Genomic DNA, 25,796 nt, shown 5'->3' on the forward strand with positions numbered 1-25,796 from the left:
CCTATTAAGAGCTTATAAGTCTAATATTTTTTAGTATTAGGTTTTTACTAACGCGTCGCTAGTAATAGAGGCTACTTAATTTTCTTAAAGACTAACCTACTACCTATATTAATAAGATGCAGGACTTTCTACTTAATGAGTTTGGTCTCTAAGTCTTTAAAACTACCGTTAGCCGTACCTTATTAAGAGCTTACTGGTTAAGGAAGGCCATTAAGGCTCGCGCGGCAGAGAGAAGTTAGGAGCTTTATATATTATAGATTAGTAGACAGGTAATATAGATGGTAGACTAGCTAGTCTTCCTTAATAAGTTGGCTTCTAACAAAAGGATAGGTAATAGGAAGTTTAGCTAGGCGCTAATTAGAAGAGAGTATAAGGTCTCTCGCCCATTTAAGAGGTTAGAGAAGTAGAGTATCCTACTAGCGCTATTAGTTAACAGATACCTAAGCTACCTTATCTACTAAGGCTTAATTATGGTAGAGATCTTTAAGCTATTTCTAGAGTAGTAGGTGCTCCCTTATTATACACTATATCTTAGGCCGCGATCTATTCTTATTCTAGATAACGCGTTAATTTATAAGTTAGCACAAATCCGTAGTTTATATAAGGAGCACGGCGTACTACTTATATTCTTACCACTATACTTACTAGATTATAACCTAATTAAGGCAATGTTTAAGGACCTTAAGGCATAGGTTAAAAGGAACTATTAACTAGCAGAGACGTTTAAGAGCTTTAAGGCGTTTCTATACTTTACCATTAGTTAATTAATAGGAGCTTACGCGGAGGCGCATTATAGAAACGTAGGATATATAGTTTAAATCTATTTACTGCCTTAATAGCTTAAAGGTAGAGATCTTGCCTCTTATCCTTGCTAATATTCCTATCTTAAAGTTATACCTCTCCTATATCTTATTGGTTATGCCTTTGCCCTCCCTTTTTAACGCCTTTAATATGTTAATATTCTATATCTCGTCTATTAACCTTATCTTAATTGGCTTAAAAAACTCTCTCTACTGCTTATTATTAAACCTTAGCTAATTAGCAAGCTATTTAAAGAAGAATCTAAGCAGCTTAATTAGGTCTGTCTCTAACCGGATAGGGCTAGAATTATAAGGCTAATTAACCGTTAAATATAGATATAAAGGGTAGTGCGGAGTATATATAGGAAGCTAAGGTTAAGGCTAAGACTAAGACTTAAGCTCCTTAAATAGCAGAGCTTTAAGAAGACTGTTAAAGGTATTATCCTTCTCCTTTAGCTACTCTATTTTATTACTTTTACAGCCTTTCTCTTTCTAGTTTATAAGCTAAATAATAATATTCTATAAAGGCTGATCTATGGTAGACTCTTCCTTTAATATCTTACGGTTTTAATACGCTATATTTTCTAAGCTAATAGGGTAATAATAGAGGACGTAATCTGGTAAGGTTAATAATCGACTATTACGCTAATAAGTCATAGGATAGTTACTATAGTGCTTATTTAAATAAGACCACCTATTAGCTATCCTAGGAACGTAATTACCAGCGTCCTCCTTAGCAGTAAGTAACTTAGGTAAATTATTAAGTTAAGCTTATATAGCGGTCCTTCTTCCTCCTAATCTATTACCTACTTGCTAACTTAATGTAGGTATAGGTGTCGCTAAAATTACCTTTTTCTCCTTAACTAAACTTAATATAAAGTTAAGCCTTAAGGATTTTAATAGCTAGCGTAAATGCCACTCCTTTATAATCTTAACCGCCTGCTAGAGGTCCTTATAGTTATTAATCTACTATTAATAGAAGTTATAAGCTCACGCGTTCTTATATAAGGTAATTACCTTAAGCTACTAAACTCTAAACTTCCGTAGTAAAAAATCCCTTAATAGCTTTTCCCTCTAAGCCTTAATTGTAGTTAGGTAGAGTATATTCTAGTCTAATATTGCTAATTAAGACCTAGGTAGAACCTCCTTTCTATTAAATGCCTTCTATATACTTATAAAATATACTACCGCTAGCAGCTCCGGCGGCTCCTCTATATCATTATCCTCTACCTCCTCCTCTCCCTTATTATTATCTTCTGCATCTATATCTACTAGGGGCTAGGTAGACGCTAGCAGTAATAGCGTAATTGGTAATACTTTAGGGCGTAAAGGTAGGGAAACACGTGTAGGTTAAGGCGCTACCCTAGGTCTTACTTTCTTAGGTGCTGGTATAAAGGGTGTTAATATTAAATAGGAGCGTTTCTTTAATGGTTTAGGACGCGTTAGTGGCTTAGCTAGCTTAGTGCGTTTACTAGAAGCTATAGAAAACACCACAGAAGATCCTATATAATTATCCTAATTAGGCTAAACTTAAGCTTTATTTTAAGCTACTTATGGCTGTTTACTAATAGTTGCTAGGTCTTTAAATAGCTAGCATTATACCTTATACAAATTTTAGTAGGGTGCGATGCCGGCTATTTAGGAGCTTAGCGCGATTAAACGATCTTTCGGAGGTGACTGTAAGCGACTTAATTGTAAATCTATGGAAATCAAGTGGTATAAATATATAAAAGTAGACCCCTAACTCCGAAGCCTATAACTTATTTCAAACGTATCTAAGACATACGAGGGTAGTGCTGACGTAGGTGAAATAGGGTAATATGCAAGGTCAGGTAGTCGGTTACACACCCCCCCAGATTTAACGGTGTAGTCAAAGCTATAGAAAGAAAAATAAAGGCAGAAACTATACTCCCTAGCTTTATATCTCTAAACATAGAGCTATATTTAAAGAGATGTCCTCTATAGCCTCTTAGGAGACTATATTTAAAAAGGTGTCCTCCCTAGCCTCTTAGGAGACTGTATTTAAAGAGGTGCAGTAATTTAATCTGCATTCGAGGCAGTCAATTAATCTGTGCTCGCGGTAGATCTTTTTGATCTATAGTCGAGGTAGATATTTAGCATCCTTTGTAGGAGACTCTACTAAATCATTTAATCTAGGTATAGTATTTTAATCTGCATTCGAGGCAGTCAATCAATCCGTGCTCGAGGTAGACGTTTAATCTATACTCGTTGTAGATATTCAATCTATATTCAAGGTAGTCATTTAGGCTGTAGCCATATGAGCTGTAATCGAGGTAGATCTGGAGGTAGTCACTTAGTGACTCTGGTGACGTTAAGACATCATATCTGGTGACGTTGCGGTCGTCGCAACTAGTGCCGATAAGGCTGGTGCCGATAAGGCTGGTGCCGATGAGGCTGGTGCTAATGTAGGCTGGCGTTTCGGAAGGGCGTCTACAGCGTGATGGCTGCGACTGGTTGTCTATAGTAGACTGGTTTTTGGTAGGGCGTCTGCAGCGTAACGGCTGCGACTAGTTGTAACGGAAGGCGTCTACAGCGTAATAGCTGCGACTGATTGTAGTGTTGGTGCCTCCCCAGGAGGCCTTGATTTGATTTGGTGACAGGCCTATATTAAGGCTCTGGTGTTCGCTAGCTAGTCGTTCGAACGGTTGTCTAGTTTTGGCGACGGTCCTCTAGCTGCCGTCGGTCTGGTGCCTTCCTTGTCTTCCCAATATCCTTGTCTCTCACCATCAGTATATCCAAGCTAGCTTCTGCTCTAGCTCCGTGCTCTGGCATCTCGCTCTGGCTCTGTGCTCGGGCTATCGCGCTAGCTAGGCTCTCACTTGGACGCCATATGAGGTCGTTACGCTATAGTGGATAGGTCAACTCTATCAAATGGTTGTGTATCTAGGTTAAAGGAGGTTAGGGTTCGTACGGTCGGGTTCATACGGTCAGGTTCGGTTCGGTTCGATCGATGTTCAATGCAATTGATGTTCAATCGTCCGTCCGTTTAGTAAATAAAGGTAATCACAAGTATAAGAGCAGTACCCGGAAGAAGCTTGAAACACTTGCAAAGGTGGAAGAAGTAGTGACTTCTTAAACGAGGTAGCAATTGATTGCTTAGTAAGCGCTGAACGTACAGATCAGATGCAGTACGGTAGGCAGGCCGGGCTCATAACTGTAAGCTTTGCAGTATGGGAGAATTAAATGAGCGACTTAATTGTAAATCTATGGAAATCAAGTGGTATAAATACATGAAAGTAGACCCCTAACTCCGAAGCCCATAACTCATTTCAAACGTATCCGAGACATACGAGGGTAGTGCTGACGCAGGTAAAACAGGGTAATATGCAAGGTCAGGTAGTCGGTTACACTATATCTTATCTTCTATATTAGGAGCTTAAGGCCAATAAGGTATAGTTAATAAGGTTAATAATAAAGATAGATAAAGTGTAATGTTTATAAGGCTACTAATATTTTCCGACAGAATACTAAGATAGGAAACCGCTTTTCCTAATTAGAAAGGCGGTTAGATTTCCATTATAACTAGGTGGTCCGTTATAACCTAGTAAGTTACGTTATAATATACACGAACTAATAAAAATTAAAAGGTATAGAAAAAAGTTGTTTAGAAAGACTATTTATAAAGTAGCTAGGCATTAAAACGCTAAAACCTAACCTTTTAAATTTCTTCTAAAACACTAAACCCCTATACTAGCCTTTCTATTTTATAAAACAACTATATATCTAAACTTAAAACAGTTATATACTCTATTAAAATCCACTATAATAGTAAAGAAATTAATACCTTAATAATTATACCAAAGGTATAACGGAGCCTTGTAGTGGGAACTACGGTAGACTTATTAATAGGCTAGGTATATAGGTATTGCAAGTAAGTCAACAACATAATAATAACTAGTGGAGTAGTTGCCCAATAGATTAACTTTAATTATATTCTAAGAATTACTATAAGGAAGGAACTATCTAGGTAGGGACTAAGGGTCCTTAAATACATAACCATACTCCTATGAAATTCTTCTTATACGTGATATACGTGTTATATATAAGGTACGTAAGTTTCTCTTATTCCTTATGTTTAATACGTAGCACGTTATATAACCTTAGCTACTATTCCTTATTATATGGTTTCATAGGTTCTATCCTAGACCGTGCTTATATTAACTAACTAGCTTCCTCTAACTCTTCTCTAAGTAGTTATAATATTGTACTTGAAGCGTTCGTAACACTATCTCCCTCCTTTTTATCTTCGTCCTTAAAGATACCTAGTATCTCTAAGTTGTTTACTAGAGGTATAATATCCGTCTAATTAATTTAGTTAATATTGTTACTTATAATGCCTAAAGCCTCTTCTTCTTTATACGCGCAACGTCGTGCCTACACTATTACTGTAATATTATCGCTTAGTAAAATAATACTATTTCCATATTCTTATTGTGCGAAAGAGGGGTTAGTATATATCGCGCTAGCGAGTCCTTTGTCTTATTAACCCTTTTCTTACTTAGAGTATACTAAAGCAAACATTTAATCGTCTTACGATGTTTGCTCTATTTCTGACGCTAAGTATACGCGTCCTATAACTCTTAATAGTCTTTAAGTTCCCTAAGTAATTTATTATAGGGTCTTGTGTTTAATCTACTGCTATAAAGCTTAATAGTAACCTAGTGTAGGCCCTTGTAGAGCTTAAGCGTTCTTAAGATACAGAATAGAAGGCCCTAGATACTCGCATTGCGGTGTCTACCTATTTACTTTGTCTTAAGAAAGTTCGCAAGAAGGTTTATTTTAAGAAGTGGAAACTTATAAAATAAGGTCTATAGGAACTTGGTAATAAAAAAACAGATTCTCCCCCAATAGAGAAGGAAATAACTCTAAGTAGTTTAGCAGTTGCTCTTCCTAGGTCCCCCTTAGGTAACTTATTCTTTAGCAGTTCCTCTTTATTAATATTACCTAACCTTTTTTCTTCTAATACTCCTATACCTTTCCTATAGCGTTCTTTAGGTTCTCTAGTGGTTCCTAGGTAGTCTTATTATAGCCTATCTACTCTACTTTATACTATGTTTTATTATCTACGTCCTTATAGCTAACGATCTTTAAAACTTACTATTTATCTTCCTCTTATTCTCTATACGTGTCTACTTTATAAACTAGTGACTTAACATCTCTATATACTGGCTCTAGCATTACAATATGCTATATAGGGTAAATCTTTATTCTAGCTGATAGGTTTAACTTAAATGTAACTGGTAAAATTTTCTGCGCAATTTTAAAAGGTCCTAGTCTAACGTGGTCTAACTTCTTACTTAGTCGTTAACTCTTAAAATTTTTATATAGTAGCTATACTTTATCTCCCTCCTTAAGATCTGGTCCCTTAGATCTTTTAGCATTATAATACCTTTTTATTCTTTACTATACTCCCTTAGCTATTTCTATAAGGTCTATATAAAGATTTATTAAACTCTTTATTCTTTACTTAGCTGTGCTACTTATCTTCTTTACTTAGTATGGTAATAATAAGGTCCTTAGCTTATATCCGTAATTCGCCTTAAATAGTAACGTGCCTATTCCTTCTTGTGGTGTTACATTATATGCAAACTATATAACTAGTAATAGTAATACCCAATTATTCTATACATAATTAATATAATACCTTAGATACTATTCTAGTATCTAATTTAATCTTTCTATTTAACCGTCTATCTATAAATAATATATAATAGAAGTTGCTGCTTAAACCCCTTACTCTGCTAAGAATACTTTCTAAAATACTACTATAAATCTTGGATCTCTATCCGATATAATCTTGCTTAGTGCTCTATATCTTATAAATACTTCTTTAATATAAATTCTAATAATATTTTCCACTAATATTTCTTCTATATATACTATAAAGTATCCCCACTTTATAAGCTTATTTACTATTACTAAAATTACATTATAATCTTATCCGGTAATAGGATCTCTTAACTTTAATAACTTAATAATAAAGTCCCATAATATAACCTCCTATAGTCTCTCTAGTATTTTAATAGGTTATAGCTCTCTATATAGCTTATGCCTCGTCGGTTTATTCCTTTAGCAATCTAGATATTCTTTTATAACTTACCTAGCTAGTCCCTAGATTCTATTAATAATATACTTCTCTTAAAGTCTTAACACTAAGCCTATAGCTTCGTTATATCCTTAAGTTAGTCCTTTATAAAATAACTTAATAAACCCCTTTACAATAGATTTTAGTACATATATCACTTCTTAATTTTCGTACTGCTCTAAGTCTAGATCCTCTGCCTATATATCTTAAATCTTTTATATCCAATCGCTCTCTAGTAAATCGTGGATTTACCCTTCTTATATTACTATAATTTTCGGATAGTTATATCTAATTAATCTATCTATATCTTTTCGCAATAAAGCCCCTAATAGCTTTTCGTTATTCTATAGTTTAGTCTTTTTACTTAGAGCATCTGCTTATACATTCTCTATACCCTTAGTATATTAAATCTTAAAATGGTATTCCGTAAGCATCTCCACCCATCTAACCTATTTATAATTAAGTTCTTTTATTATTAGGAACCCCATTAGGTTCTTATAATCTATCTTAACTATAAATAGTTTCTTTATACCTTATAAGAATAACCTTTATTTCTTTAATACTGTAACTATACCTAATAACTCCTTATTATAGATGTTATAGTTTAGTTCTGGTAGTATTATCTTTTAACTATAGTATACTACTAGGTGCTATTTATTCTTATATTTCTATAGAAAGCACGCTTTTAGTGCATAGTCTAATACATCCGTTTCAACCACTATCTCTAACTATAGTTAATAGATTTTAAGAACTGGCTCCTAGGTAAATAACTATTTAATTCTCTTAAATAGTTCCTTTTATTCCTCTCCCCATACCTATAGTTCTTTCTTCTTTATTAGTCTTATAAGTGGCTTAATATCCTTTAACTATTAAGCTATAAACCTTCTACAGTAGTTGCAGAACCCTAGAAATAACCTTAACTATATTACATTTTCTAGTTCTTACTAATTCACTATAGCCTCAATCTTCTTTAGATCTATACTAAGTTAGCTTAGTTTAATAATAAATCTAACAAAATCCGTCTTCTTAGTAAAAAACTCGTATTTCTTAATTGCTACTAGCATCTATTCTTCCTATAGTCTCTTTAAGACCCATTTAACGTGTTCTCCATATTCTTCCTTACTTATTAAGTAGATAATAATATCGTTAAGATATACTATAATAAATTCATCTAAGTATTCTCTTAATATGTTGTTAATACGCTTCTAAAATATTGCTAGTATATTTATAAGCCCAAATTGCATAACTAGTGGTTTATATAGTCCTTCTTTTAACCTAAAGGCTGCCTTCTATTTATCGCCTTCCTTAATCCTAATCTAATAGTACGCCCATCTTAGATCTATCTTTATAAAGATTTACGCATTACCAATCCTATCTTAGATTTCGCTAATTAAGGGTAAAAGATACCTATCCTTCCTAGTAATGCTGTTTAACTCTCTATAGTTAATATATAGCCTAAGTTTTCCATTCTTCTTTAGTACGAATAGTACTAGATATCCTACTAATAACTGCAATAGTCTAATATATCCTTTTTAAAGATTTTTCTGGACAAACTCCTTAAATGCCTATAACTCTTTTTCTGTTAACTTATAGGTTAGGTAGAACCTTAAACTTATTTCTAGTTCTAGCTCTATCTTATAGTCCTATACTGTATAATTTAATAGCTTTTCACTTTCTAGTAACTATAGTTTCTTGCTATACTTATAGTATCTCTTTAGTACATAACTTAAGCCTTACTTAGTCTCTTTATATATCGCTCCGACTTAGTACTATACTAACTTAGTTTATTATTACATCTTATATTATCGTATATCTCTAATATTAACCTAACTTATAACCTAATTAATCTTTAGATTATATTCCTATAACTAAGGCATTCCTAACACTGCCTTATTATTCCCTAATGGTAATATATTAAAAGACATCTTAACTTATCTTCCTTTAATAGTTATCTAAATTAGTCCTATTTTAAGGTTAATAATACCTCCTTTCTAGGCTATTAAATCTCCTAAAATTGTTACTAGTAGATAAGGGTGCTCCTTTTACCTATATGGTAGCCCCATCCTTTTAACTACTATTAGTAAGATATAGTTTCTTATTACTCCACTATTTACCAACGCTTTAAACTGCTAATCTTACTATTTAATTCTTAGATTTAGGTGTCGTCCTTAAATTCCTTTAAGGGTCTAAGGCTCTACCACTGGTTCCCTCTAGTCCTATAGGCCTCTACTTTTCCCAACTATTAGCTGCTTAATCCTATTATACTTAGCTTATTCTTTAGCTAATACCTAGTTCGCTTTTTATCTTTAATATACTATAAATAGGTATTCTCTAGATATTCCTACTATTATTATCCATTTAAGCATTCTTCCGTAAGGAATCTTCCTAGTTAAAGTATTAAATCTTCTTCCTCTTAGACTTCTACTAGATGCCATCTATATATATACTTAGCATTCCTATACTGTTATTTATCTGTTATTTAGTATATCCTTATAGGGTATTTCCGGTTCTTTTCCTTTGGATTTTTATATATCTTGCATATATTGTCTATATATGCAATCCATAATAGCGTATAGTATACTAGGTGCTTTAGGTTAACTCTTAACTTATCTTTATCTTTAAGTTTAAACCTCTATTACTCTAATCTAAACGTTATAACTTTATTTATAGGTACTAAGATGCGTCTCTTACTTCTCTAGTCCTTTAACTGTTCTTTTAGATCCTTTAATATTATAATTAAGGCTCCCTTAATATGATTTATTACTTTTTCCATAATTAGGTAGTTTTAGATAACTTTTTCGTCTAACCATATATAGAAATCTTCCTACTTATTATTGTGTTGTTATCTATACTACTTTTAGTATAGCTGCTAGAGTATATACAGCTTATCCGTAAGGAAGTATCTTCTTATTACTATATTATAATAGCCCTTTATATATCGTTCTTTAAACCTAGTAGGAATTCTTAGATCCTCTTTATTTTCTAGTTTAGTAAGCTACTTGGCTCTTAGTATGCCTATTCTTAGCCTATTAGTAATTCTTTATACTAGTACTCTATCCTTTATACGTCCTAATATACTAAATCTCTTATCTAGTTTCTTTTCTTGCTATAAGGTAATTCTTACTCTAAATTCCTCTATAGTTTCTCTCCTTTTACGTCTTATAAGTAAATCCTTAAAGTCTTCTTGCTTTTTAATTTTAGTATTAAACTCTTAATCTTTAGTCTGAATATCTTATTTAACTAGTAAGTCTTCTAGGTCTATATATCTGTCTCCCAATCTAACTACTGTTTATATTGCAGATTCTCTAATTTATAGCAAAGCCGCTTACTTCTTGTTTATAGGCGTCCTTATTTATACTTTAAACTCTTAACCCCTTAGATTCTTTAATCCTAAGCTTACTTCTTTCTTAAGCTGCGCTCTAGCCTTAGTCTAATTAGGCTTTACTAGTATCCTTATCTTGTCTTAAGAGTCCTAGATCTTACTTATCTCGTCTTAAGAATCTTATACCATTAGGAATACTTATCCTAAGCTTATTCATATATTCTTAAACTAAGCTACTACTCTGCTCTATTAGTTATCGTCCGTTATAGGTCCTTAAGTATACCTTATCTTATCTTAAGAATCTTAAGCCTTTAGCCTTTTATCTTTATTAAGTGGTAAGCTAGCACTAGCAGTTATTTGCTTACTTAATTATTTCTAAATATTACTCCTTCCATCTTATAAAGTAATAGATGCCGTATCCAACGGTGTTATAATACCCGTTACTAAACCTTGCTCTATAGCGGTCTTAGTCTCTACTTCTATTATATTATTAAGGTTTAGATACCCTTAGTTGGTTCCTTTACTGTCCTTATTACTATTAATTAATAAGTACTCCGACTTTATTGTTATTGTTACTAATTATTATCCGTATATTACTATAATATCTTAATCTAGCTTATAGAGTTAATCTTATTCTTTATCTAACTCTTTAGTTCTTTTAAGTCCTCTTAACTCTAGCTCTTATGGCTAATAGCTTATACCGTACTTAGCATCTTTATAAATTTAGTATACGTTATTATAATAAAACGCAAAACTTCTAATTAAACACTCTTTTGTTCCTTATAGTATACTATTATCCCTCTATACATATATATTATATACTATTAGTCTAGTTCTCTTTACTATATAGTAACTCTAACCACTTCTATAGTCTCTAGCAAAATAACCCTTTTTTCCGCAATTTATATAAGCTTTATCTTTAAACCATTATTTTTGTTATAGAGTTCGCTTAAATATCTTCTGCTATTAAGATCCTTAGTTTAGCCCACACTCCTTAGTCCTATAATTACTTAATCCTTAACTTCTAGGTTTCTATAGTTACTTTCCCTATCTCTTATAGGTTTCTTTAATACCACTTAGGTCTATTAGCTCTACGCTATACTATAGTTTCTAACTTAGCTTTAGTTATTACGTACTTTACATCTTATATAACTATAAAACTCTATCCTAGCCTCTCTTAGCCTATTCCCTTTAGAAGATCCTATTATTAATCTTAATTACTTAATCTATTAATTCCCTTAGGGTGTCTATATCTTCCATTAGAATAATTACGTCCTAGACTTTAGCCTTAAGTCCCTATTTATACTATGCCATAAGCGCCTTATTATTTCATTTGACCTATATAGCAAGTATTTAAAACTATATTATATACTTAATTACTAAAGTTTACTATATTAGGTTCTAAAGCTTTCTCTCCGCTATAGTTATTGCTTCTAGGTCCCTAAATATCTATATTAATTGTTCCGCGAATTCTACCTAGCTAAAAAACATAAATCGTACCTCTTAATTAGTAGTAGTTATTCCGTTAGTCTATATTTCCATTAAATAGGGTTTAAACTATTTAAGTGCCTAACCTAATAGGAATAGTCCTGCGTAGGCTATCTAATCCATTATTATGGCTAACTTAGCCCCTTCTTATATAACTTTAAAATACATTTACATTAGGAATCCTTTAAGCTTTAATCTCTCCCCTAAGAATCGTTTAATTAAAGGTAACTTAACCTTTACTACTCTAATCCCATTAAGTCTTTCCTTAAGTATTTAGTTGTTCTTATTTAACCTATTAACAATTTCCTATAACTACCTAACCGTAACTAGTTGTGAGTTAGTATCTTATATACTTATATCTCTACTTAACCTTAAAGTGGTTGCTACCGTTAACGGCGTTATAGTAGCTGCTTTCGGTGGTATATTATTTAACTTATTAAAACCGTAACTATAGTAGTAATTATATAATGGAGCCTTATAGTAGGAACTACGGTGGACTTGTTAATAGGCTAGGTATATAGGTATTGTAAGTAAGTTAACAACGTAATAATAACTGGTAGAGTAGTTGCCTAACAGATTAACTCTAATTGTATTCTAAGAATTACTATAAGGAAGAAACTATTTAGGTAGGGACTAAGGGTCCTTAAATACACAACTATACTTCTATAAAATCCTTCTTATATGTAATGTACGTGTTATACATAAGGTATATAAGTTCCTCTCGTTCCTCGCGTTTAATATGTAGTACGTCATGTAACCTTAGCTACCATTCCTCGTTATATAGTTCCACGGGTTCCATCCTGGACCGTGCTTGTATTAACTAACTAGCTTCCTCTAACTCTTCTCCAAGTAGTCGTAACATTATACTTAAAGCGTTCGTAACAAAAGGCCTAAAAAACTATTTTATACTAACTAAGGCCTTAACCTCTATAACTAGTACGATTTTACCACTTCCTTAATATTTTTCTCTACCCTAACATATTTAAAGATTTTAAGAAAAATTATACTAGTAATATCTTCGTAGAGTATAAGGGGATTTTATAGATAGGGGGCCATAGGAATATAATTATAGAATAGAATAAATTGGTAAGAGAGACGAATCCTAAAAGAGGTAAGGCCTTTAGGATTATAGAGACTATATACTATAGGCATATACCTTTAATATATAACTAGTAACTATCTAAGAGGTGTTTAGGAATTGCCTTAAGAGTAACCTAAGTATTATAGGACGGGGGCAGTGGCTATAAGCGTATGTATTTAAGAAGTCTATAAGATATTACGCGATCAATTATAAGAGTTAAGGGCGTAAGGAGGTAATATACCTACGCGTAGCTAATATAAGCTATACGTAAGGTATATATAAGAGCACGGGGCTCTCCTATAGAGGCCCCTGCGGTGGGGTTCTATAATACTACTCCCCCTTCTATAAAGGCGGAGCTCCGGCGACGCTATGGTTACTATATATATATAAAAGGGACACTTAAGGTATAGAAAAGAAAAAAGGGAGGTATTGCTAAAGGCTTAAAATAATGTTATATAATAGGGCTTAGTATTTAAAAATCTAACTAATTAGATAACTTTAACCGCCGGTTAAAGTTCCTAGATATCTTAACAATATTCCGGTTATATAATCGCACTTTACTATAATTTAACGGCAATTTACCCTTATATGGTAATATATAACGGTTTAACTCTATAAGGGCTCCTATAGAGGATTAGGTATAAAATCTCTACTTAGGCCTAGTTTCTATGGGTTTATATAGTAAAAGTCGCTAATTAGATCCTTTACATTTTTAAAGTCTTTCTATAGTTACCATTCTGGCTAATTTATATTAAATCCTATATATATAGCTCTATAGTAGAGCCGTTATCCTCTACCTTTACTAAAGTATTTAGAGTTAATAATTTATTTAATAATCTACTCCTTATAGTTCTTATCTTTATTCTTATCTCGGATTAGTATTAATAGGGGTTTAGGCTATATCTACCCTAGTAAGGGGTTAGGCTAATAGAGGTGTAGTAGCTATAGGTAAAATATAGGCTATATTCCATAGGTAGCTAGAGTAGGTAGGAGTTCTAGCTTATATACAGCTCCCTTATTAACAACTCGTTTAATTAGATAGGGGCTAAGGTTTTTATAATTAAGTAACTTTATAGGCCTCTATATAAAGATATTATATACATTTAGCTATACCTAGTCGCCAATACATATCTTCAATGGTGGCGTTCTATAATAGTTGGCGAAGTAGGCCTACTTTGCTTAAGCCCAGGCCATTTCTCCCTTGCAGTAGTTAAGTAGATTTTTTATATAGTCTATATACTAGTCAGTAAGTAGCATCTTAAGGCGTTTTCTATATAGCAGTTTCTTATTAATAGGTTCTGGTAGCTCTATACCGGATTAAGGGTAATAACCCTTATTTGCGAAGAACGGGGTAAGTCCTATAGTAGTTAAGACGTGGTTATTTGCTATAAATTTACCTAGTAAGAGGTAATCTACCTAGTTATCTTAACTATAGGCAACTACCTATCGTAGGTACACTTTTATACTGGCATTAGCGTTTTCCGGTTATCTGGTAGTTTTATAATAAAAGGATATAAATATCTTAATAAAGATGCTAAGGCGTTGGCAGATTTATCTCTATATATTAGAGTTAAATTATATGCCTTAGTTAGACGTAATCGAGTTAGGTAACCTATATAGTCGGTAAACTTTATAAAGAAAGGCGTTAATAACGTCGCTAACGGCTACGCCTTCGGTTAGGACGTAGTGGCGCTCTTTTATAAGTTGGTATATTATTATAAGGATGTTCTTATAGGTACGGCCATATCGTTTATAGGGTAGTAGGTTAATAACAAAATCTATAGCAATATCCGCCTATTGTTATATAGGTACTAGTAGGGGGTATAGTAGTCCTTAGTACTTTATATTAAAGGCCTTAGTACGCTTATAACTATAGTAGGCACCTATAAAGCGTTTAACTAAGTCTATTATTTTAGGCTAGAAGTAGTATTAGCTAAGGAGCTTATAGGTTCCTCTTTTACCTAAGTGGCCGCTTAACTAGAGGTTATAGGCTATTTAGATTAGTTGCCGTTATAAGTTTTCTAAGTTAGAGATAAATAGGCGGCCTCTATAGTAGAGTCTATTCTCTTTTACTTTTAAGGCTGCTATATTAATCTAGCCTAGGCTTTAGAGGTTAGTAGGTAGCGTATAGGCGCTAACAGTCTTTACGGTAATAAGTTAATATAGTAATAAGTTAATAGAGGTGTTATATACCGTAGTAATAAGCTTATTAATTTTAGGAGGTAACTTTAGTTCTATAATATAAAGCTAAGATACTATTAGCTCTGTTATAAGTAGCATACCTAGGGCCAAATTCCGTACTTTTAGGATCGTCTATTACTAGAACTAATTTTAAAGGTCTTTTTTTTTTAACTAAGGGAGGTCTTATAAGCGGCATATTAGGCTATCCGGCTTAGTACTTTATACTCCCGGTCTATATATAATTTTAAAGTTAAAATTAGAGAGGAACTTATTCTAGTATACTTAGCGTTAGTTTAGCTACTTTATAGTTATAAAGTATTTAAAGTTATAATAGTCTGTAAGGACTTTAGTTAGCTAATTAGGTTTTACTAAGGAGAGTTTTAGTTAGAATTCCTTAAACGCTTATATAATCGCGAGAAGTTCCTTATTATAGATCTTATAGTTATATTCTTATAGTATAAGCTTAAACGAGTAGAATATAACTAGGTAAAGGAGGCTATTATTACCTATCTAAGAAAGAATACCTGCGTTAATGTGGTCTAAGGAGTTGGTTTTAAGGTAGAGTTATTATCCTAGTGCAAAGTAAGCTAGGATAGGTGCTTTAGTGAAAGCATTTTTAAGGTCTTAGAACGCCTTCTTATATTTAGGCGTTTAGGTAAAACGTAGGTATATTTTTCTTCCTTTTATAGAAAGGCCCTTTATTCGCATTATTGCTATAAGTAGTACTACTACGCTTAAGAAGTTGTATATAAATTTCTAATAGAAGTTAGTAAAACTAAGAAAGGCTTATACGTCCTTAATATAGTTAGGGGCTTACTATTTAGTAATTATACGTACTTTCTTAGGGTCTATATAGACACCCTTAGTAGTAATAATTAGTCTAAGGTATTTTACTTCTATAACTAAGAATTTATACTTTTTTAAATTAATGTGAAGTTCTACGTCCTTAAGGCGCTCTAGGACTTTTTAAATATACCTAGTATATTTAAAAGAGTCGTTGCTATAAATAAGTATATCGTCTAGGTACGCAGAGTAGAAGTCATTAAGGTAGTCCTATAAGGCGTTATTAATATAGCTTTAAAAGGTGCCTAGGCCGTTATATACGCTAAAGGGTATAATAGTATATTCGAATTAGCCAAAGCGTAATATAAATGCGGTTTTCCATTTGTTACCTTTCTATATTTAAAGATAATTAAAGGCGGCGATAATATTAAGCTTAGTATAGATTTTGGCTTAACTAAGCCGCTTAAGAGTCTTATGTATAAGCGGTATAGGGTATTAGTTCTTAATTATAATAGCGTTAAGTCCTTTATAGTTAATATAGAATTAAATACCTCCTCCTAGCTTCTTAGTAAGAAGAATATAGGCGGCTGCTAGAGATATACTAGGACGAATAAATCCTTTATTAAGGTATTTGTTAATATACTTTTTTATAACTAGAAGTTCGTCTTTAGATATTAGGTAGGGTCTCTTATAAAGTAGCATTTTTCCTTATTTAATGTTAATAGTATAGTTATTAGGTTAATATAGGGGGGGGTATATCTACGCTCTTTTATAAGTATATGTTAATAAAGTTATAGTACCTCTTAAAGAGGAGCTTGCGGAGTTTTTTATTAGTAAGTCCTTTTTTAAGTTTTATAAACTTCTTAAAGTCTAAAGGTAAAAGTCTATAGAGTTCCGCAGGGGCGTTATCTTTTAAAAGGTTAACTATATCTATCCTATTACTATAAAGGACATAGTTTTATTCTTTATTAAGCTTATATAGTTATAATTAGGAGGCTATAGTAACAGTCTAGCCTTTTCTATATGCTATACGGTAGAAGGCCGCGGCACTTATATAGTAGTAGTTAGTTATAGGTAGGGTAATAAGGGGTTTCTTAGGTTAATATCCTGGTAAGTAAATAGAGGCGGCTAGGCCATGTCCTAGGCAAGTCTCTTTATAGTATTTAGAGTTAAAGGTTACTTTTCTCTTTTCCTAGTTAATAGTGGGGTTATATTATTTAAGCTAGCTTATTTTAAGGATAATAGGGTAGTTAGTAAGTAATATAATATAGGCCTAAAGCTCTTTCTAGTGCCCATTTATGTCTAAGTAGAGTTATACTACGTAAGTAATCTTCTATACGGTAAAACTACTATTAGCGAGTTATAGGGCGCGGACTTTAGTAAGGGGTAAGGTAGGTAGGCTATAAGTACATATAAATTAGGTATCTATAAATTTATTAGTAGTTCCGCAGTTAATTATAGAACGGTTTTTATATTATTTTTTAGCAGTAGTTCCTATTATAGGTAAAACTATCTATTTCCGTCTATTTATCATTACTAAGTTATTTATTAAGCAGGCCGATATATAGATTCTTCTATTATTAGGGCATCCTAACTCGCGACTTAAGGTAGGAACTTGGCGTTTTCCGCTTCTGTATCTAATTCTACTGCTATTACTATATCTTCGTCTTATATGGTAGTGGCGTATAGTAATATATTTAGTATTTAGGGTATTAGGTTAGGTGTTAGACGGCAGCTTTTAAACCTAGCTATTAGGCAGTTTAGATTATCGCAATAATAGCCTTTTTAACAGCATTTATAGCAGCGTCCTAGTTTTTAAAGTAGCTCGTGCTTTCCATCTAGGAGTTTTTACAAAAAGGTTAATATAGAGAGGTTAATATTAGCTCACGTGGTACTTAAGGTAGTAGGTGTTAGTGGCTTAGTATATGTAGGTTTAGTAAGCCCGGAGGGCTTCTATAGAGAGGTCTTTAGGTAAGGGTTAGCGGTAACAATCTAATTTAGTTATTATTTAATTTTCCGTAAAGCTGCTACTATATTATAAATATCGTTATAGTTATAGCTGGCGGCTGCGTAACTAAGGCGATAAGTAACTTTTTTAAGGAGGTCCTTCTGGTCTTTAGTATTATCTTAGGTAAGGGCTCTAGTATATTCTTAGAATTTAATATAGAATTCGTTAAATAATTTAGTAGGGCTTATCTTTAGGGCACGTAGTTTAGCTCAGTTGGTGGCCAGTAGGTTAGAGTTATAGTATATTAGGTTAAAATTATTAAGGACTTCTTAATAGAACTACTACTTTTAGGGGCCATTAGTCTCCTATTAAGCGAAGAGTCTATTAAATAGTATACCTTTTATTTGCCTAATAATATAGCTAATCTTAGTATCTTCTATAGGAAAAAGGCAGGCGCTCTAAGTTAGTTTTTTACGGATTTATATCTTTTAGTAGCTATATTCTTTACGGTCTCCCTAGAAGACTAGGGGATTAAGGTAGCGTATATTAGACCCTATAGTAGCAGTTTAGGTCCGATTATTATAGCTTTTATTATCGCTACTTTAGTAGGGGTTCCTATTAGGTAAAGCTGCTTAGCGCTAGCCCTTTATTAAGTATTAAGTAAATAAAGTTGCTAGGGGTATAGAGACTTAGGTGGCGTTATATATAATAAAGAGGTATCTAGCGTTATTACGAATGTGCTTATTAAGCTAAGATTATAGGTATTTAATTATGCCTTCTTTTTTAGTAACTATAGCAATTAGTGCAATCTTAGCCTTCTTTAACTATTAGACGTCGCGTTTAGATACGCGGAGGTTATTTTTAGTTTCTTAACGTATATTATTAGCGAGCGCCTTATAAGCTTGTAGGTCTTAGATAATATTATAATCTTAGGCAGTATGTATCTCAGCTTATATAAGCTTTAGGTAATAGTTCTATAAAAAGTAGTAGTATTTATTAGGGTCTTATGCTACTATTTTTATAAACATCTTAGCGTCTTATATTTTAATTTTAATAGGTAATAACCTTTCTGTTTACTTATCCGTAGTTATATAGTTAATAAAAAATAAAAAATTATTAGTGTCCGTCTCCTTAGGGGTTAAGGCTAAGGCTAATAAATTAAATTCTTCTAGGATTAATTGGCGTTATAGGTTAAGTATAGGTATTAGGTTATTCTTTAGGTTTAATATAGTAGCTAGTAAGAAATATTATCTTACTATTATAGGTTCCTTAGAGGTATAAAGTAAGGTAATTTATAGATACGCTGCTTTTAGTAGCGCCTATAGTATTATAAAGACGTAGAATTAGTTATAGGCTAAGCGTTAGTAGTAAAAAGGCGTAACGTAATGTCATGGGACGGGGGCAGTGGCTATAAGTGTATGTATTTAAGGAGTCTATAAGACGTTGCGCGATCAATCGTAAGGGTTAAGGGCGTAAGGAGGTGATATACCTACGCGTAGCTGATATAAGCTATACGCGAGGTGTACGCAAAAGCACGGGGCTCTCCTATGGAGGCCCCTGTGGTGGGGTTCCGTAACACTAAGGTAACTACAATAATATCCCTTATATTGCCCCCCCCCCCTTCTTATAGTTAGCCCCTAATCGCTATTACCTTATAATAGGGAGATTATAAGGGCTCGTTTTAAAAGGGGTTTAAAGAAATATTAGTATATAAAAATGTCTATTTAAAGCGAAGTCACGCCTTCCCTCCGAACAGCAACATCAATATCTATCACAATTAGCCTTTTGGCTTTTCGCTTTAAAATAAGGCTTATTTAATAGAGAATTTGTTGTTTATTCGTCTTATAGCTTTAATAATACTATGCCGTACGGCGTTATGTTGTCGTCGCGATAAAACGTTTTACCCCTAAAGGATCGCGAAGTTTCGCGTCGCGCTTTTCCACAGCAGCTGTTAATAAGTAGTCTTTCCTAATAATTTTTCCTATAGGGTTTTTCAACAGGTTTTAAATTAACGCTTTCCAGCTTCCTTCTCCTATCGTCGTCGTCGTTAATAGCCTTCGATATTACCTACCCAAACGGTTATTAATAATACTCTATAGGCGTAAAGAGACAACATATATTTCTACTCCTATATTGGTTATTAGGCGCAGGCCTTATACCGCTAGGTTTATTATTAACAGCCTTTAATATTACCTAGGTTCTAGGTTACCTAAATAGTCTTTTAATAATACCCTATAGGCGTAAAAAAAGACGAGATATATTCCTACTTCTATATTAGTTATAGGGCAGGCCTTGTACCGCTAGCTTCTAACAGTACGCGTTGTTTGGGGCAATGAGTGTATAATTATCTACCACTGCTTAAGATAGTAGGGAACCTACTATACAATACAGCAGGCTAAGATAATTACCCTCTTCTTAGGCCTACACCCCCTAATATAATACACTATTTAGAATATATCTCTATTTCTGCGAGCAAGTAAATAGATAAAAATGTCTATTTAAAGCGAAGTCACGCCTTCCCTCCGAACAGCAACATTAATATCTATTATAATCAGCCTTTCGGCTTTTCGCTTTCCCACCCTCCACCCTATAGATAGATTTTGCAGCCTCTTAGGCTTGCGGTAGGCCCGAGGGGGGCAATGAGTGTGTAATTATCTACCACTGCTTGAGATAGTAGGGAACCTACTATGCAATACAGCAGGCTAAGATAATTACCCTCTCCTCGGGCCTATACCCCCCAATATAATACACTATTTAGAATATATCTCTATCTCTGCGAGTAAGTAAATAGACCGCTATATATTATCTATCTATCTAATCCCTACTTTAAACTCCTAAAAACCTTAATAAGGAAAAAACATAACTAGAGAAAAGATATGAGGATTACTAGAAGACCTATTAAAAGCCTACTAGAAGCGTACTGGTAGCTACCTAAGTTAAGCTAAGGATTTTTATATAACTCCATTTCTAAGCCTTTATACTAGTCTATAATTAATCGCGAGTATTATTAGCAATTTAGTATTCCTTATATAATTCCGTAGAACCTTTAATATAAGATTTAGCGTATAGGGCCTTAGCTTGCCGTTATCTTTAACTGCTAAGATATAATCTATAATCTTTTCTTATAATCCTCTGCGTTACTAACGCATTACTTTTATATTCGCCCTTAGGCTATTAAGTATAGTTAAGGTATTAATTAGTTAATTAAGGAGACTTATCTCTAAGACCTAGTATACATACTTTTAAATCTAGTAGTCCTATAACGGCTTGTATAAATGCCTTTAAGCTTATAGATTGCTATCTAATAGAGATACTAAGTAAAGAGAAGAAGAAGAGAAAAGGGCATTAGGGGTAAACGATATATAAAGGAGCCGCTAAGGCGCTAGTAGTAAGTAAGCTAATAGCAATTTTCCCTCCCGGGGATAGAAAATCCTAATTAGTTAAATACGGCAGGTAACGCGCTCTAGCACCATTATATTACCCCCCCCCTTTTAAAAAAGCCTACTCTTAGGCGTTATCTAAGCTCCTTATTATCGTCTAAGTTATTATAGTTATTTAACCCTTCTTCCTAGCACCTAATCTAGTTATTTAATTTACGTAGTGGTTGTTATAGGACTTAGTTAATCGAGGTACGAGCGCCGTAAAGAACGTATACAAGCCTGTATAATTGGAATATCTATGAATAAGGATATTAAGACAAGGAGCAGGAGGTGGAAAAGGATACGTCTTTATACATGTGCTAAGGCTTAAGCGAGCCCCCTAACTAGATCCGTTATAAAGCCATAATAGTAGTCTAGGGAGGTTAGGGTAGGCTAGGTAGAAGTCCTTTTTTTATTTGTTTTTAAATCCGTTATATTATACTACGTATAATACTACGCATGTAGCCTCTAGGCTATAGCGCTATAGTCCTATATATATGAATCCCTTAGGGCAGCTTAATATATACTAGTAACTATATCCTAGTAGTTTATAAACCCCTAAACTAGGGGTTTATAGTTCCTTAATAAGATACTAACTTATAAGCAACTACTAGGGAATAAGAAAATGGGAGAAAACAAAAGATTCTAACCCCTGTCCCTGTCCTTTTGCAATTTATTTCTATTTTTTTACTCTCTACTATCTTTTACCTAGAAGCTTAGTAGGAGTTACCTCCTTCTAGAATCCTATTTATTTTATTCTTCTATAGAATCCTTTAAGCTAGTATCCACTAGTTTAGCTATTTTAAGAGTCTTGTAGTCTTTACTATTAGTAAAGTATTTTTCTTTACAATTAATGTAAAGGGGGGTAGTATGTTTATAAGGCTTGCCCATTATTAAGCAAGTAGGATAGTAATGGTCTTTAGATAAATATACAGCCGCATAAAATCTATAGGCCCTAGTAGAGCATCTATCTCCTATATAGCCAAATTTTTAGTAGCTAGTACACTGCGTAGTAGAAGAGACTTTTAGGTATTTTACTACCTTAGTAGCTGTACCCGTAATTAGAATCTCTTTTTACTTAAGAATTTCTTTTCTTTTCTCTTTATTCTCTATTGTAAAAACTATAGAGCTAAATATAACGGGACTAGCCCAGTTACAGTAGGAATGTCTTAGTAAAACACTTAATAGACGAATTCCGACGCTTTAACCGAATTCTGCCAGATTAATCGAATTACTAAAGTCTGTTAAAGACCGCGTGCGTATATGCGTACGCATTAACCACCAAGCCCCTAACTATTTAATTATATAATTCTCTTATTATTCCTTTCTCTTTTTTACGTAACGTCTTATTCTTAGCAAGAGCTATATACCCTTAGATTTAGATAGAATTTATATTATTTCTTTAAATCTTCCTTAAAGTCTCTTCGCGCCCTTATATTACGTTACGTTAATACTAATACCCTTAAAATGGCAAATAAACTCAAATCCGCCACGTTAACTATTATAGCCCTAGTTAGGGAATAAATGACTATAATATAACAGTCCTTTATAGACGCCTTAGCTTAGTATTAGTAATTAATTAAAGTAATACGTAAAGAACTCTACGACGCTACAGTACTTGCGTTAAAGACCCTAATAGTAATACCTATAAATAAAATTGAAATAACTATATGCGAACCCGACCTATTAAATATAAACCCTAAACTAGTAATAGCAGCTTAACCCGTACCTATAATAAACCTAGTACCTACTACAAAATTTAAAAAGCTCCCTAACTCTCTAATATTTAATAAAAATAAAAATAACCTATATCCCTTTATAACTAAGCTTTATTTTAAATTTTTAATAAATTATAACTAATACCCTACTAAAGCTAGCAAGATTAGCTATAGAATATCTCGTTTAAGTAAAAATGCTACACGAACTATAGACCCATTCTTCTATAACGGCACCTTTATTAATTTTAAAATCTTTATCTCTCTGTTAGAACAAATGTATAATAACGCTAGCCGCGAATATATAGCTGTTACTAAACTTAAAAACCTATAATAACGGAACCGAGACTTTACTAGCTTCTTTTTGGAATTTTTAGGCCTTATTAGTAAACTAGATTAGAATAAAGCCGCTAGAGTTACTGCTCTCCGTTAAGCTATTTTGGATAAAATTAGGGTATAGTTAGTAGGTAGAGAACTGCTAAAAAAACTTACCTAAATTTGCTATAATATATTAATAAATTAATAAAGACCTCCGATATAATAAGCAGACTTATTCTTTAAAGCTAACTATATTTTGCGTTTAAAACTTTACAAAATCGATATATACCCTAAAGCGCGATCTATTTTTAAGACCTAAAAGCCCTATATATAACCCTATGGACCTTAACGCCACTTAATTCTATATACCCTTATGTCAGGAATGAGGCAAGCGGTCGTCACGTGTCAACGTGGCCCTAGCGCGGTAAGGAACCTTTAGTTCCTCACCCCTTTCCTTATTCCTACAACATCAAAGAATAAGAATAACAATTATTATACTATCTACGAACCATAGCTACGTGATATCCCCTTATAAGTCCAACACCTTAGGAACTAATAAATAAAGAATATAAGCTATAAATAGAGAATGTTTTAGATATAGAAAAAAGGGATATATTTAAAGGGATTGCCAAATTTACCCTTTTAAAAAGATCCGCCGTAGCTCCTCTTAGTCCTTAAGTTACACTTATTTTATAAATTATACTTATTCTATAAATTATACTTAGCTATTATAAAGTGTCTTACCTTTAATTAATTTGGAAAACAAATTATCCTAGGGCTAAGTTGCGCCTTAGGATAAGAAGTGGAAGAGTATAAGTAACGTATTTCATAAGTAAAGTATCGATATAAGCGAGTTATCGAAACCAATTCCTTACCAAAATCTATAAAATCCACAATGAAGTATCTTAACAACGACTAAATAAAAAACTCTAAAATTTTAATAGATTATAAACATTAATTAGAAAAAGTAATTATTACATTTTTATAGGATAAAACCTAATAATTATTAAGATATTATGTTGGGAATAAAGGTAAGTGGTCACTATATAAGGTATATTGCCACCACGTATGGCAAGTTGCCGTTACGTGCGGCAAGTTGCCGTTACGTGCGGCAAGTTGCCGTCACGTGCCGCCGCGGCACTAGCGTGGTGAGGAACCTTAAGTTCCTTACCCCTTTCTTTAAGAATTAAGAATAAGCAAGAACAATTATTATACTATCTACGAACTATAGCTATATAATATCCCCTTATATAACCAATACTAATTAGTAGTTAACTTTACTGTTATACTATAGAGCAGCTAGGTATTCTACTAAGAAGAGATAAGCCACTATATTAGTGCTACTCGTGCTAAAGGAAGCTGTCTTTTAAGGTTAGAACTGGTCTTAAACCTTAAATAAAACTCTTCTATAAATCTAAGGATTTAAAGGCTAGAACTAGTCCTAAGCCTTTCTAAGATTACGGATTCTTATGTCCATTACGCAGAATAATACACTTTATAAGTCTTTGCGATTTAAGGCTAGAACTAGTCCTAAGCCCTATAATCGCAAATATATATTATAAACGCGTACTAAATAATAAATATATATTACAAACGCGTACTAAACGATAATCCCTACGCTAATAATACTTCCCTCCCTCTAAAAATATGGCTACGCCTACTTTAAATAACTAGGAAGACTCCTTATTACTAGGGGTAGCTTTATACGCGAAACTTATTAATAAAAATTGGGACGAATTTACCTTTAATATAATAACTTATACCATAAAACAAGTTAATAGCTTTCTCCTATACCGTATTATATTCTACTAAAGTAGATACTATACCAATATATAGTTATAGGAATATTTTAGGGAGGATTTTATAGGATGGACCGCTAACACCTAGGCACTTAGCAATGTTAATATTATTTAGGATTTTTAAGACTTCCTCTATAGGAATAGGGTATATATTACTAAGAATGGTAACCTAATTGCTAGTAATATTTAGGCTATTATTACTAGTATAGAAGAACTAGTATAGATAGAAGCTAAGATTATACGTTAACTACGGAAACCTAAAACCAACCTATATTCTTTAAAAGGTAACTTTAATTTGGAATAAAACCCCTAGAACGCTACTCTCCTACCTAAAGGTGCTCTCCTACCTAGAGGTATTTATCCTTTACCTCTACCGCCTTTAGTTCCTTTACTCTAGCTAACTAGTAACCCTTTACTATAAGAAGTTACAAATCTAATAAAGGTATATTTAGACAAAGAGAAGAAGTTTAGAGGAGAATTATATAATATACTTGGAGCAAAACTATAGGTCTTTTATAACTATTATAATAAGGTTAGAATTTAATGCTACTAGTACTACTACGCTTTCTCTATTATGTTAAAGAGATAGGTAGTAATATTCTATTACAACTATATTACAGGTAAAAACTATAGCTTTAATATAATGCTTTAGCTTACTAAAGCCCACTTTAAGACTAATAAGAATCGCTAACTTTATATATCCAAATAGCGAGAGACTATATTTTAGAGAGTTATTGCTTCTAACCTAATAAAGACTCGTTTAGAGTGCCTTTAACTACTCTTTAATAAACTCTAGAAAATTTAACGTGGACTTATTAAAACTTACTAAAATAAGA

At 32.8% G+C, this 25,796-nt stretch overlaps 2 protein-coding genes across 2 annotated transcripts; one reads left to right on the forward strand and one right to left on the reverse strand.

The window, feature by feature from the left end:
* Positions 1 to 506: 506 nt before the first annotated feature.
* K441DRAFT_588528 (uncharacterized protein) lies at positions 507 to 692 on the forward strand (the record flags this gene model as incomplete). The annotated part of the gene is made up of 1 exon (XM_067644715.1): positions 507 to 692. A coding segment is annotated over one exon (186 nt), but the record flags the coding sequence as incomplete, so codon positions are not given.
* Positions 693 to 21,944: 21,252 nt separating this feature from the next.
* Positions 21,945 to 22,115, reverse strand: K441DRAFT_427272 (uncharacterized protein; the record flags this gene model as incomplete). The annotated part of the gene is made up of 1 exon (XM_067641591.1): positions 21,945 to 22,115. A coding segment is annotated over one exon (171 nt), but the record flags the coding sequence as incomplete, so codon positions are not given.
* Positions 22,116 to 25,796: the final 3,681 nt, after the last annotated feature.

The sequence above is a fragment of the Cenococcum geophilum genome (genome assembly GCF_001692895.1).
Source record: "Cenococcum geophilum 1.58 unplaced genomic scaffold K441scaffold_67, whole genome shotgun sequence".
In the NCBI taxonomy this organism is placed as follows: Eukaryota; Fungi; Ascomycota; class Dothideomycetes; order Gloniales; family Gloniaceae; genus Cenococcum; species Cenococcum geophilum.